General features: G+C 39.3%; 1 protein-coding gene across 1 annotated transcript in view; it reads left to right on the top strand.

The window, feature by feature from the left end:
- Positions 1-712: 712 nt before the first annotated feature.
- UBE2K (ubiquitin conjugating enzyme E2 K) overlaps positions 713-15,623 on the top strand; it is a 74,183-nt gene continuing 59,272 nt past the window's right edge. The window contains exon 1 of the mRNA XM_059163207.1: positions 713-1,017. Within this exon, the coding sequence (XP_059019190.1) occupies positions 748-1,017 (270 nt within the window). The 5' untranslated portion in view covers positions 713-747. The remainder of the gene's footprint in view (positions 1,018-15,623) is intronic.

Below are 15,623 nucleotides of genomic sequence, written 5' to 3'. Positions count from 1 at the left end.
CCCCACACTCTAGGGATGGGGGTCTAGCAACGTGTTTTTTTTTTTTTTTTTTAACAAGGTTTTCAGGGATTCTGATGTACACTGGAGTTTAAACACTATTAAAACTCGGTATTAATGATCTAAGGAGCTCAAAGATCAACATCTGGCTTCTAAATCCACCTCAGGCATCTCCATGGAGTACCTGTTTCAGATACACGGGATGGGACCCAACAATGACCACTCTTTATTCAGTGACGTGTAGTACCTGGAATGATAGTATTAGCAGTGGCACTCTTATGGCTCCAGAACAAAAACGGACCGCAGTGGATCTTTCTGGGCTACACCAACAGAAAATGGGCCGGATCGAGTTCTGGAATGATGTTTTTCTACACTAGACACAGTCAGGCACATTAAGCCTGTGGGTTCTCGGTCTGGCTGAGTCAGGTCCACGCTCACAGGCGCTGGTAGCCGAGGGGGGGGGGCCGTTATGTGGGGCTCAGCCTTCAGTCAGAGGCCATGGTTGGAAGCCCCGACCACACCACAGTGATTTGAAGAGAGGCGGAGGCACAAGAGAGGACCCGGGAGGCCCCAGCAGGGTTGGCCAGCGCGGAAGCCGCACCCTCCTGGCCCCAGACGCCGGCAGGGCGGAGCCGCGCGGCCGCAGCTCGGGCTGAGACGCGCGGCGCGGCGCGGCGCGGGCTCGCGTTTGAGGCGTATGGGGCTACAACGGGAGCGGCTGCGCCGCCCGGCCGGGTCACCGTCTTGCGCATGCGCGGACCCGGCGCCATTTTGGTGGCCGGGCGCGGAGGTGATTCCACACTGAGGAGAGCGCGGCGGCCGGGGTGGCAGTGGCAGCATTCGTGTGCTCGGGTGTGGATCGCCGAGGGAGGAGGCGGTGGTGGAAGAGGTGGCGGCGGTGGCGGTGGTCGTAGCGGTGGCGGAGGAGGCGGGTACGAATCAGCTGCGGGCGGAGACATGGCCAACATCGCGGTGCAGCGAATCAAGCGGGAGTTCAAGGAGGTGCTGAAGAGCGAGGAGGTCAGAAATGAACTCCCGGACATCCCCCACCCCAGCCCAGGGCGGGAGGGTTCTTCCAGCGGCGACCCCCGTATCCCCGGTAACCCCTGGGTGGCCCTCCTTGCGGTCGCCCTTCTGCCTGTGGGAGAGCAGCAGTCTCCCCCTGCTTCCGTCGCCTTCTCCTCCCCTCCCTGGGCCCTGGGATGGACCGCCTCGCGGGCGGGTGGTCTGGAGAGGAACACGGTTTTGGGGGGCATATGGGGAGGGGGGCATTTCTTGGGGGGGGTGTGAGCTCTAGAGAGAGCCCCGAGACAGTGGCAACAGCTGGAAGTCTGGCTGTAGGGTGTGGAGGGAGCAGGCCGAGCCTGAGAAAACCCGGGAAGTGGGTTGGGGGAAGGGGAAAGGTGGTAACTGGATCCGGAGAGCTGCGCTGCTCAAAGGCCCACACTTTTAAGGGTATTCTACATTATGGCCTGTTTGGCCTCCACCGTCCTTTCCTTTGGGAAGGATCGGTGAAAGGCGTTAGGTTTTGATAAAAGAAGGACGTTCAGAGTTACTCTCTCCTTAGTTCGGTGTTGGGAGAGAAGAGGAGACATAATAGGATACTCTTTTATTTGAGTGGGAGATAAGGGAATTTTCATCTGAGGTAGCAAATTGATTCCAGATTAGATAATTACCTCATTTCCCCCGTCCCCAACTCCCCAATTTCTAGGCCTCTTTTCTGTTGACATCAGAAGCTTTTTGATTGGGTGAAGGCAAGTTGTTTGGTGTATTAAAGGCACTTAAATATTATTCGTTAGGAAAAAATAATGGAGAGTATGAGTAGCTTATTTCAAAATATTGTTTACAAGTTATAGATCAGAGAGTCTCTCCTAAGACAGTGCCTCTGTGACTGTTGTATTGTGCCATGAAACTTCATTATGATGTCCCTCATAGTTAACTTGATTCTTACTTTTGAAAAACAGCCCTATTAAAAACATGGGATTTCACCAGATCGATACATTATTATACCTCCTTATTTAGTAGGTTTGTTCCAGTGTATCTTACCTGAAATTATTAGAAATATATTTTTTTGTTTCAAGCTGCTCTTGAGTCTTGCAGAATTTACTCTGATGTTGGTCATATTTATTTATATAATTTAGTCAAAATAGCCTTGTGATTTGACTCAAAACCATGCAAGTATAAGTACAATTTTTCATACCCAAATCAACAAGAATGCAAAGTTTTTTTCCTCCTTGGATTTAACAAAGAGATGAAAAAGTAATACTGAAATACTTAGTATTTTCAAGATGTCACATATTTTAATAATGCATCATTACTATTTGTATTTTTCTCTTAATGTTGGAACTTTGATAAATGATTTGTGTAATTTAGCATTCTGAGTGTGTGATAAGTAATAGATATAAGTGAGCTTTATTTCTGATACTGACTCTACAGATTATTTTTCCAATTCGACATGTTGAATATAATTCTTTAAAATTAACCTAAAAATAACAAATACCAGTAGATTTATTGAATGTAGTAGTCTATAAGAAATGATCTGAGCATGTGTATGAACTCTGACCTCTGTATTTGTTCTAGTGCCAAAACTCTGAATGGAAGGATGACTTTGTATTTTTGTGGTACAGTGCAGAAATAGGGTCATAAATGTCTGTACTGATATAAGTGAAACAATGAATCTTACTTTTTATTTGCAAGAAAATATATTTGAGTATAGTTGACATATATATTCCTAATGAAAGATTCCGTTAATACAGTTGCCAATAGCCTAAAACATTTCTTCTATAATAAAGTTGCACAAACCTGAGACTTAATATAAGACTTCTTTCACATGCTTTTATTTTCTAATACTTAAAAATGGTAAGTTACTGCTCTCGTGATCCATATGATCTCTTTGCTTTGTATATGAGGTGACTTTCACCATGATATTTTTAGTATTTCATTTAAAGCTTAAAAGAAATCTAGTATTGCCCTAGTGTGCATATTGTTAAAGCAATACTGCTCTTTATATGTAAGGGATACTGAAGCCTTGCTTCAAGTAAGCATTATAGTATTTCAGAGGAAGAGAATAGGAAATGCAAAAAAATTATTTTTTTTAAGAAGAGTACTTTATAAATCTGGAAGGAGACTTCTTCCAGAAAATAAGTTGCAAAGTATATTTAGAAAAGGGTCAGATAATTCAATCTTGTACTATAACCAGTAAATGACTTTATTTTCACCAATATTTTATTTCATCGATAATTTAGTAGGCCCAGTTCTATAAGTGGGTTATGTTGATTACTTTCAGCTCACTGAAGGACTTGTAGTACAGTCCATGTGTTTCCTTTTTAAGTGTGGAAATGTCGTATTTTGAGTGTCTGGTCATGTAACCAAGTATTTCATCACTTCATCTATGTAACTCTCCATGTTTACCGAAGTTTCATATGCTCTTATTTACTGGTTGATTCAAGTACTTTTTTTTTTTTTTTTGGCATTTTAAGTTGTCTTATAAAGATAGCTGACATTTGCTGAATTCTGACCATAAGAAGTTATAAGTGGCCATTCTTAAAGTGTGTTAATTAAAATATAGTCTCCAAGATAAATCAAATGTTAAAAGCAAGGTGCAGAATAGTGTGGAGGCGGCCAGCATTTGTGTTGGAAGAAGGGAGAAATATGTGTATTTGTCTCAATGAGAAATTGGTAAAATTGATTATTTCTGTATAAGCGAATGTGTCTGAGGTAATAGGCATCAAAGGATCCCTTTTGAGTTTTGAGTCATACAAACCTAGGCCTTTTTTCCTTGAGGCTGTTTGGAAATCCATCCTTTATGTGTCAGACATTAATTTTAAATATGTGTGAATTTTAAATAATATTTCAAATTGCCAGGAATGGAAAATTGGTTAAAATACATGTTATAGTTATTTTATGAGTGCAATTACTAAGTGAAATGTAGATTTTGAGGCTATAATAAAACTATAATCTGTATTCACAGATTTATTATTATTGCTGTTAAAAACTAACCACCATTTGTAGAGTGGCTGTCAGTACCATTTGTTTATGCATTATTGCTAATTTCCAAGAACAATTCTTTGAATTAGATTTCCTATATCTTAGATGAGGAAATTGAGATTCAGAGAAGTTAAATTACTTGTCTACAAACATAGCTTTAGGATTTGGGTCTAGGTCCCCTTGTGTTTATATTGTACCACACTGTCATTACTTTCCAAGGATAGGCATTCTTTAATTATTTAAAAATAACTGAGACTGGTTTGTATTACGGGTTACAGGATTTAAACATAACCTAATTTAATAGTTTAAACATTAAAATAAGGGATGCTTGGGTGGCTCAGTCGGTTAAGCATCTGCCTTTAGCTCGGGTCATGATTCCAGGGTCCTGGGATTGAGTTCCCCATGGGGCTTCTTGCTAAGTGAGAGGCCTGCTTCTCCCCTTGCCTGCTGCTCCCTCTGCTTGTGCTCTTTCTCTCTCTCCCTCTGGCAAATAAATAAAACCTTAAAATAAAAAATTAAAATAAGTGTTACCTGTAAGTTACTTAAAGATTTAGCTGCGAGTCAATATGCAAAATACTTCAAAAAATTTTTATTTTAAAGCACCCAAGCTGGGGGATGGGCAAAAGAGTGAGAGAGAGAATCTCAAGCATATACCCCACTGAACTCAGAGCCCACATAAGACTCTTTCTCAAGACCCTGAGGTCAAGACTTGAGCTGAAACTAAGAGTCGGATGGACACCTAAAAGACTGAACCACCCAGACGCCTCTGCAAAATACTTTTAAATTTGAAGCTCAATGAAGTAAAATGCCCTGAAGTCAGTGTACATACTCTTGTGTGTTTGTGGTATGTTATCTGTAGTTTTTCATATTGTAATTGTACTTCGCTGACATTTTCTAAGATTTCAGTAGGGAATACTTAAATTTATGGCATTATAAATTGATTTCATGAAAACTACTTTTGTAGTTTTCTTTTAAGTGCTTAAGTGGATTTTGTATTATTGTCATTTTGAATTTAATGTATTTGATCTAGTTTGATCTATAGAACTGGTTGGCAAATCTTTAGAAGTAAAATGTTGATTTCTGTAGACCATAGTTTCTCAACCTTAGCACTGTTGACATTTTAGGCAGATAATGAATTCTTTGCTGTGAGTGGCTCTTCTCTGCATTGTAGGATGTTTACTAGTATCCCTGGCTTCTATCACTAGTTGCCAGTAGCACAGCCAACCCTCCTCCCTACCTCCTTGCTCTGTCTCCCTCCCTGCCAGTTGTATCAACTAAAAATGTCTCCAGACTTTGCCAAATGTTGAGAACCACTGCTATCAACAAAACTCTTTAGAACATTTCATACTATTAAATTTGTAAGATGTGTAATATATTTTATCTAAAAGATGACAGTAAAGGTACAAAAATGTTTATAGCATGGCTACTACTACTACTAGTTTTGAGTGATGGTTTTAGGATTTTATACTTGTTTTCCCTTTGTAAATGATTATTTTTTTCTTTTAAACTTTTTCCTTTTTGATTAAAAGAAAGAGGTGAAATTCCCTGCTGGAAATTAATATAACCAGAGTTTGAACAATTTTTTTAAGAGTAGAAAAGCAGTTTTTACAGTTATATAAGTTACAGCTCTCTGTAACTTATTTAAATAATGTGCCTTATGGGGTTCTGGGTGTGGGCTGAGTGAAGAAAGCTTTTGATGGGGTAAAAAAAATAATTGCAACCTGTCCAAGTAATACTGTTTGGGGTGCATTTCTTTTTTTATTTTACTATTATAAAGACTTTGATCTCTGTCCATCAGGCATAGATTTAGATGCATCTGGAATTCCCTATATCACCCCTTTGTGACCCTCAAAACTAGTAGTAGCCATGCTGTGAACGTTTTTTGTACCTTTACTGTCCATCTTTTAGATAAATATACATGTATATATTTATTAATATGTTAGTGGTGTCTTAGAAAATGTTAAAATGCGTTGAGTAGGGGTGCCTGGGTGGCTCAGTGGGTTAAAGCCTTTGCCTTTGGCTCAGGTCATGATCCCAGGGTCCTGGGATCGAGCCCCACATCTGGCTCTCTGCTCCACGGGGAGCCTGCCCCCCCCAGCCTGCCTCTCTGCCTACTTGTGATCTCTGTCTGTCAAATAAATAAATAAAATCTTTTTAAAAAAATGCATTGAGTATTCGAGTTGAAAGAGACCTTAGATCTAGGCCAAATTCCTCATCTATAAGATCAGGAAGCTGAGGCCTGAAGAGATTGATTGTTTTTTAGTGATACAGATCTGGTGAATGAACCCAAGCTTTTTGCATAGCAGTCCATTCTAACCATTATATATGGTTGCTCTATGGGACTATTTTTTTTTTTCATAAATAATACTGTAAATGCTGAATGCTAATAAAACAAAGTATGATTGGCAGTTTAATATTGCCTTGTATTTAAGTATATTTTGCCTTTTTTTCTTGGTGTTAAAAACTAAATTTGGCAGAAGGCAGAGATATTTCACTCCTTAAGCATGATACAGTAAATTTAGCTTCGTGATTAAGAGCGTGGGCTTTGGAATTAGATTTGCTTTGGGTCCTGGCTTTTCTATTTAATATCTGCAGCTTTGATTCTCTTAGAGTTTTCTTATTTGTAAGAATGTAGGAAGATTAAGAGTCTTTACAGTGCTTAGAGCAGTTCTTGGGACATCCAATGGATAGCTGTTAAGATGTCAAAATTAGCTATATGTTCATATTTTACTTATTGGTTTGGATCATAAAGGGTTCCTTCAGTGTAGTGATAGTGTTGTGTGAATTTGCCTGAAAGAAAGGATTTAAATGAAGAGGCTTTAGTACTTATGATAGAGTTACTTTGTCATCTCTGTGCAAACAACCTGTGGCCAAGGGGAATGCAAAAGAAAAATCTGGGCCTTGTTCTCATGGTGTTTGTTAATCCTTCTTTAGGAGACAGTTAAGAGTACCTGGGTGGCTCAGTCGGTTAAGCAGCTGTCTTTGGCTAAGGTCATGTGAGATGAGCCCCACATGGGGCTCCTTGCTCAGCATGGAGCCTGCTTCTCTCTCTACCTGCCACTTCCCCGCTTGAGCTCTCTCTCTCTCTCTCTCTCTCTCAATCACTCTGTCAATTAAATTAAAAAAAAAATTTTTTATTAAAGGAGACAGTGATAAATTGGGGAAGAGTTTGTGTTAAAATGTGACCTTTTTAAGTGAAAAGGTACTTTATTTAGAAGCATTTCAGATAATATAGCTTTACATGATGATTTGGGATTTCTTGATGTGACTCTGGTTGCCTTGAACTGCACCAAGAAATCTAGATTCTAATCCTATGATATATGTTATCTTGAATCTCTTGGTAAAATTCTTGTTTTTTATTTTTTTAAAGATTTCTTTGAGAGTGAGAGTGTGCACACAGGGGTACAAGTTGAGGAAGGGGCAAGGGAGAGGGAGAAACAGATTCCCTGCTGAGCAGGGAGCCCGATGGGGCTTCATCCCAGGACCCTGAGATCATGACCTGAGTGGAAGCAAACACTTAATTGACTGAGCTGCCCAGGCACCCCTAAAATTCCCATTTGAAAATTGATTTTTGGAAAATAGAAAGTGATGGTCACATCCATCTGACATCCCTTGTTCTCTTATGTAATTTTGCAAAGGAGAGAACTTCATTTCTCAAAACCTTTGTCCTTTTTCTCCCTTCAGTTCTTTGCTTTTACTGCAAATTTAAAGTAATAAATATTTCAGTTGAATGCCTGCTAATATATAAACATATATATATAAACATATATATTTTATATGTTTGGCAGCCTTATGAGATTGATGTTATTCTTATTTTACAGATTAGAAAATTGCAGCTTTGAAGAAAGTACCTAATTTTCTCAGTATCAGGCAACTTGTTGGTGGAACAGGAGTTGGAAACTAGGTCTCTGACTCCCAAATATTTACTAATTATGGTGGAAAGAATAATGTGCGATCATGTCTGCTGCTTGCTACCTGTCCATTATTTTTAAAGATGCTTTTTAAAAAAAAATTTGTATTTTAACAGGGCTCCGCCAATTTTTTATTTTTTTATTTTTTTTTTTATATTTTACTTGGGGCTCCTGGGTGGCTCAGTGGGTTAAGCCTCTGCCTTCGGCTCAGGTCATGATCTCAACATCTCGGGATCAGGTCCCGCATTGGGCTCTCTGCTCAGCGGAGAGCCTGCTTCCCCCCTCTTTCTGCCTGCCTCTCTGCCTACTTGTGATTTCTCTGTGTGTCAAATAAATAAATAAAATCTTAAAAAATATATTTTACTTAAAATATTAAATATTTAAATTGACCGTGATCATGACCTGAGCTGAAGGCAGACACTTAACGACTGAGCCACCCAGGCGCCCCTTTAAAGCTGCTTTTTAAGATTATGGACTATCTTACACTTTGAAGTTTAGAAAACAGTAGGTGTGGATACTTTTATGTTCGTGGTATAGATTTAGCAGATCTTAACTCTCTCATACTTGGTTAACTTACCCTTTCCCTCAAGCAATAAAACAACATGTAGATGAAGTTCACTTTGTAACCTTTTCCCTTTTCCATTCTCTTTCTTAGAAGTAACCACTGTGCTGAAGAGGCCTATATCCTTTCCATTCATACTTTTGTTTTTACTATTGAAACCATAAGGTTTTTGTTTTTTGTTTTTTTTTAAAGACTTGACAGCGAGAGAGGGAACACAAGCTAAGGGAGAGAGAGAGGGAGAAGCAGGTTCCCCGAAAGGAGGGCGCCTGATTCGAGGCTTGATCCCAGGACCCTGGGATCATGACCTGGGCCAAAGGCAGACGTTCGACGACTGAGCCACCCAGGTGCCCTGAAATCATAAGCTTTTTTAAATGTCAAAGCACTTTTTAGTGTTTTTAAAAGTTTAAAATTTTTTTTCCAGATGATTGTAATATTCTACATTTCCTGCAACTTCTCTTCTTTTTATTATTTTTTATAAGATTTTATTTATTTACTTATTTGTCAGAGAGAGAGAGAGAGATCGCACAATCAGGCAGAGTGGCGGGCAGAGGCAGAGAGAGAATTAGGCTCCCCGTTCAGCAAGGATCCCAATGTGGGACTCCATCACAGGATCCTGGGATCATGACCTGAGCCGAAGGCAGTGGCTTAACCAACTGAGCCACCCAGGCATCCCTCTTCTTCTTTTCTTTTTGAAGATTTTATTTACTCATTTGAGAGACAGGGGACAGAGTAAGCACAAGCAGGGGTAGGGGCAGAGGGTGAAGTAGAAGATTAAGAAGTAGAAGTAGAAGAGAAGTAGATTTCCCTCTAGGAGCCTGACATGGGGCTGAATCCCAGGGCCTGAAGATCATGACCAGAGCTGAAGGCAGATGCTTAACCATCTGAGCCACCCAGGTGCCCCTTGTGCAACTTTTCTTTTATGTGTTACTTTTTTTTTTTTTTTAAAGAATTTATCCATGATAGTGCATATTGCTTTAGTTCCTTAAATTACATAGTATTTCACATCAGTTTTGTTGTTGTTGTTTATTCATTCTCTGTGGACAGCATGTAGTTTCAGCTTTTAGCTGGTGTACAAAAAAAAAAAAAGCATTGTACATTACATGTTTTCTTGGACACGTGAGAGTTTTTTCTAGGAAGTAGTATTGTAAGATCTGAGTGTATTTGCATCTTCTGTGTTATTGGATATGGCTTCAACTTACAATGATGCTATCAATTTGCACTCCTCTAGCAGTGTGTAAGAGTTCTAGTGACCTGACATTTGTAAGACTTATATTTTTATATTTTTATCAGTCTGATGGATGTGAATGGTAACTTATTTTAATTTTAATTTCCCTTCCCAGTAGAAATATTAAGCATATTTTTGTGTTGATTGGCCATTAGGCTTTGCTTTGCAAACTCAGTGTTCTCATTCCTTACCCATTAAAAAAAAAAAAACTGGGACACCTGAGTGGCTCAGTTGGTTGTCTGCCTTCAGCTCAGGGTCATGGGATCGAGTCTCGCATCCATTGCCCTGTGCAGCCCTGCACAGCAGGGAGTCTGCTTCTGCCTCTGCCTCTCCCCCACTACTTGTATGTGCAGTATGCACATGCTCGCGCATATTGTCTCTCTCTTCTCTCTCTTGCAAAAATAAGTAAATAAGAATTCAGTCTTCAAAAAAAATTTTGGTGGTTTGTATTTTTCTTATTTATATAATTTTTTAAATATAATTGGTTGGTTAATTCTTTATATAAGTTTGTCTACTTCGGTTGTGTGGCTTAATTTTTAGCTTTTTTTTTGGTAATTGTGGTATACTATACATCTAAAACTTAGCATCTTGTGTGTTTTTAAGTGACAGTATCAGTGTACATTTTTGTACAGCCATTACTACTATTCATCCCCAGAACTTACTTCATCTTGTAAAACCGAAATTCTGTATCTATTAAATGTTAACTCTACTTCTCTGTTGCCCAGCCTGTGGTTCATTGCTCTACTTTGTGTCTCTGTGAACTACTCTGTTATATTTGTGACTGTTTTCTTTTGCTTAACTTTGTCATATCTTTTGACTGAAGTTTAATTTTTATTATTTATTTATTTTTATTTATTTATTTTTTTAAATATTTTATTTATTTGACAGATAACAAGTAGGCAGGGTGGGGAGGGGAAGCAGGCTCCCTGCTGAGCAAATATCCCGATGTGGGACTTGATCCCAGGCCCCTGAGACCATGACCTGAGCTGAAGGCAGATGCTTAACCCACTGAGCCACCCAGGCATCCCTGAAGTTTAATTTTTAAGTAGTCACACTTTGAGGGGATTGCTTGGCTGGCTCAGTTGGTAGGGTGTGTGACTAGATCTTGGAGTTGTGAGTTCAAGCCCTGTTTTGGGGGTAGAATTCACTTAGAAAGAAAGAAGTAAGTCACATTTTTCTATTTTTTCCTGTATGGTATGCTTTTTGTATTTTGTTTAGGAAATCTTTTCCTTTAATTACAAAGATGTTTTAAATTTGGTTATAGGAGCAAATGAGGTTATATTCCTTAACTACTGTCCTCAGGCTTCTGTCTCCACCATATCATATGGAAACTACTTCTTCAGGAATTATCATTATCTTCCCACTTGTCAAATGTGGAGTAACTTCTCATCAGTCCATTTTTGTATACCTTTCACTTCATTTCTCAATGCTTGCCTCTTGTGGTTGCTCTGATACTGCTGTTTTGCCTTCATACTGTGTTACTTACTACACTTTATAAGTTGATTTCATCTGTTATTTTCCATTTATCTCTTAAATCTTTGTTTCCTTTTTTGCATTCCTTTTGTTAATCACTCTAGGTTGGGTTTTTACCCAGATGGACTATTAAAAGTAAAATTTTTATTTACTATTATAGTAAAACAGTTTGCTTATATTTTTTAAAACTTACCTCTTTTTTATCCCTAGGTTCTTTTTTAAATAGATTGATTTTATTTATTTATTTATTTATTTACTTATTTAAGAGAGAGCGCGCACAAGCAGGGAGAGTAGCAGGCAGAGGGAGAAGCAAACTGCCCACTGAGCAAGGAACCTGAAGTGGGACTTGATCCCAGGACCCTAAGATCATGACCTGAGCTGAAGGCAGAGGCTTACCCTACTGAGCCACCCAAGTGTCTAAGACAGTTTGCTTATTTACATTTATTTCTCTGCACCCTCTCTTCAGCCCTCCTGGTGCCATGCCACAGGATGGATGGATTTATTTGTTTATTTGTTTATTTTATATTTATTAGAGCAGGGGGAGGACAGAGGGAAAGGAAGAAGCAGACTCCCCACTCAGTAGGGAGCTGGATGGATGCAGGGCTCTATCCCGGGATCCTGGGATCGTGGTATAAGCCAGAGCTGGATGCTTTGACTGGGCCACCCAGGTGCCCCCATGCCACATGATTTATGACCTTGTCATTTTCCTTTAGTTTCTCTATTGCCTATTGCATAAAGGCCAACTTGTATACTTTTGTTCTAGCTTGCCTTTCTGGACCTGTTCCTGTCAAGTCTCATCACAGTTGCATGCGTACACATACTTCACTCTCAGACCTTCAGCTGTGCTAAACTGTTCGCCATTTAGTTATTCTGTCTGCCTGGAATAAGCCCTTCCTCCTCCTTTGCCTTTGAAATAAACTTATCCTAAAATGCTGCCACTTCTAAACCTTTTGTGGAAAACACAGTTTACCCCTGGTTCCCAGTGTCATTTTGTTAGGATTTTGTTAGAGTAGAAACTGTAGATATATTGGTAATTTTTTTAAAAGATTTTATTTATTTATTTGATAGAGACAGCCTGAGAGGGAACGCAGCAGGGGGAGAGGGAGAAGCAGGCTCCTGCTGAGCAGGGAGCCCAATGGGGAACTGGATCCCAGGACCCGGGGATCATCACCTGAGCAGATGGCAGATGCTTAATGACTGAGCCACCCAGGTGCCCTATACGTTGGTAATTGTACATATGTCTTTCTGTCCTCCTAGATATCATTGAGCTCCATGAGGATGCTTATTCATCTTTTTTCCTTTGTCTTGTATAGTGCCTGGCATTGGTAGGCTTAATAACATTTACAATAAGACAGAAAATCTTTGATAATCATCTACTTTTGTTTTTTTGGAGTTGCTGCAGAAAGTGTGTAAACCTTTGCATAGGTGTTAGGGCTGCCATGTTACTCTGATAATTTTTTTTTTAGCCTTTTTGGGATTACATATTTTTCTAGTTATTACAGATGCAGGGCTAGTTTATGTAGCCTTCTTTGTCAAGTGACTATGGGTACTTTACTTTTAGGTTTCTTTGTTTTGTTTTGTTTTGTTTGTGTGGTTTTATTTGTTTTTGCTTAATTTGAGGGAGAGAGTGGGCAAGAGAGACAGAGAACATGAACAGGGAGGAGGAACACAGAGAGAAGCAGACTCCCCACTGAGCAGGGGGCCTAATGTATGGCTCTGTCCCAGTACTCTAGGAGCACAACCTGAGCCAAAGGCAGATGCTTAACTGGCTGAGCCACCCAGGCACCCAAGGTTTCTTTGCTTTATGTGAACTGTCCTGTTTGGGATTGATGTACTTAAGAGTGTGGGTTGTCTGATACTGTTGTTTTTCAGCAGTAATAATACATTTTACTTCATTTTTCTTAAATCCTTCTGTAGTAGTTCCTTTTTTTTAATAGAATATACTAAAGTTTATGCATCTTTCGAACATCTGGTTATTTCCAGGTTTTGCTGGTACATGTGTGTAAGAATTGTGGATGTTTATCTGAGAGTGGTATTACTAGGCCATTGGGTGTTTGGATGGGATATATGTGTCAGACATTTTATCTGTAGGCGTGGTCATACTTTGATTAAATCCTTAGGTGCTTTATCTCTTATTGCTCTTAGGAACTGTGAGTGTGAGTCATTGAAGGCAAAGACTTATATTTTCAGTTCTCCATTGCTTAGCTCATTGCCAGGTAAGCAGGAAGCTTACCTGGCAATTTGTTTTCCCTAATGAGTTTAAGGGTTTTTTTTTTTTTTTTTTAAGCGCCAGGGAGCTCATCCTCAACCATTATGAAGGTATGACCGCTTATCCTGCTTCTGAGAGTAGGGACTTTATAATATGTTGATAAAGGTGGCCCATAGATGAAGAATGGGTTTCTGTTCAGTGTAAGTGTTGATAATTTGGTCACTTCATGCTTTGGGGTGATGTAATGTCAAAGCCAAACCTGGGAAATAAGATGGTGAGAAGGCAGTCATTTTTTTATTTGTTTTGCAGTTTTCCTTGTTAAAGATCTTAGGGAGCATCTATTTAGTATTATATATAATGTCATCTATATCACTGTGGGTTAACTCTTAATAGTTTAAGTCTACATTTTTCTCCATTTATTTAACAAATATTTATTGAATACCATCTGTGTTGTTAATAAGATAGACATAATCCAGGGGGCCTGGGTGACTCAGTTTGGGCAGCTCAGTTGGTTAAGCCTCTGCCTTCAGCTCAGGTCATGATCCCAAGGTCCTCGGATGGAGCCCCTTCCCCTCCTAGTTGGGCCCCCTGCTCAGCAGGGAGTCTCTTCTCACTCTGCCCCTCCCCCTGCTCATGCTTGGGTGTGTGTGTGCACGCATGCCCAGTGCTCTCTGTCTCTGAAGTCAGTCAGTCAATCTTTAAAAAAGAAAAAAAAGATACACATAGTCCACGCTGTTATGGAGTAAGTTATGATCTAGTAAGGCCATGAAACATTGGACAATGTCTGTTTGTTTGAATTTAAATAAGGAGAACTGTGGGGTGGTGTAACCTAATCTCAGGGAAAGAGTTCTTTGGGAATAACCCTTAAACTGATAGTTGGGAGGGTAAATTGGAATTAATTTAGTCATACATCAGGATGATCAATTCTTATATGCATACAGAAAGCACTAGTAATCATTATAGTCACTGTAGAACCATTTAATTGCTTTTCCCTTTTAAATAAATAGCCAGTTTCTGTGAATACAAAAGTAACATATTTGCTTATTATTGAATTTTGGAAACTACATGGAACTATAATAAAGTAAAAATTATCTGTAATCACACCCCTGGGGATAATTCTTTTTTTTTTTTTAAGATTTTAATGATTTATTTGACAGAGAGCGAGAGATCATAAGTAAACAGAGAGGCAGGCAGCGAGAGAGGGGTAAGCAGGCTCCCCGCTAAGCAGAGAGCCCGATTCTGGACTTGATCCAAGAACCCTGAGATCATGATCTGAGCCGAAGGCAGAGGCTTAACCCAATGAGCCACTAGGTACCCCAATAATTCTTTTCTTTAAAATATTTTTGTCTATGAAATAGTTCAAACATGTGAGATACATCTTAATTTTGTTTAATTTTTTTTTAAATGTATGTTTGCATATATAAACACATTCTGAAGTTTTCCAAAGATTTGAGTATAATTCCAATCTGACTTTCAACCCAGATTTGCAATTTTTAATGTTTTTCAGTGATGTGAAGCTGTCTTTCACTATTAGACTCCCTACTTTTTTTTTTTTTTTTTTTTTTTTAAGGTTTTATTCATTTAGGGGCACCTGAGTGGCTCAGTCATTAAGTGCTGCCTTTGGCTCAGGTCATGATCCCAGAGTCCTGGGATGGAGCCCCACATTGGGCTCCCTGCTCTATAGGAAGCCTGCTTCTCCCTCTCCCATGCCCCTTGCTGTGTCTCTGTCAAATAAATAAAATCTTGGGAGGAGAAAAGGTTTTATACGTTTATTTGAGAGGGTATGTGTGCATGATCAGGGGGAAGGGCACAGGGAGAGGGAGAACCAGAGTACCCACTGAGCAGGGAGCCTGATGATTCCCGAGAAGCTCAAAAGGTAGGCATCCTCATTGGTAAGCATCATGGTTTGTCTTTGTATCATCAATGCCAAAAGCTTTTTATTTAACAAATACTTTTAAAAATTTTTAAAAAGATCTTATTTATTTATCTGTAAGATCAGAGGAAATAGTGAATGTAAATTAAAGGCCATAAATTAGGAATAAATTTGCTATGTTTAAGCAAGCAAAAGGAGGTTATTGTGGCTGGAGTATTGTGGGTAAGAGGCCGTGAAGGATGCAAGATGAAGTTAGAGATGTAGGCAGGAGCCAGATCACACAAAATTTAAGTCCAAAGTAAGGAATTTGTGTTGTGACTCTGAAATCCATTTGAGGATTTAAAGAAAACAAAATTTTTGTTTTTAAAATACCACTTTGGGGACGC

Source organism: Mustela lutreola, chromosome 1, assembly GCF_030435805.1.
Source record: "Mustela lutreola isolate mMusLut2 chromosome 1, mMusLut2.pri, whole genome shotgun sequence".
In the NCBI taxonomy this organism is placed as follows: domain Eukaryota; kingdom Metazoa; phylum Chordata; class Mammalia; order Carnivora; family Mustelidae; genus Mustela; species Mustela lutreola.
This window is presented reverse-complemented; position numbering and strand designations above follow the sequence as displayed.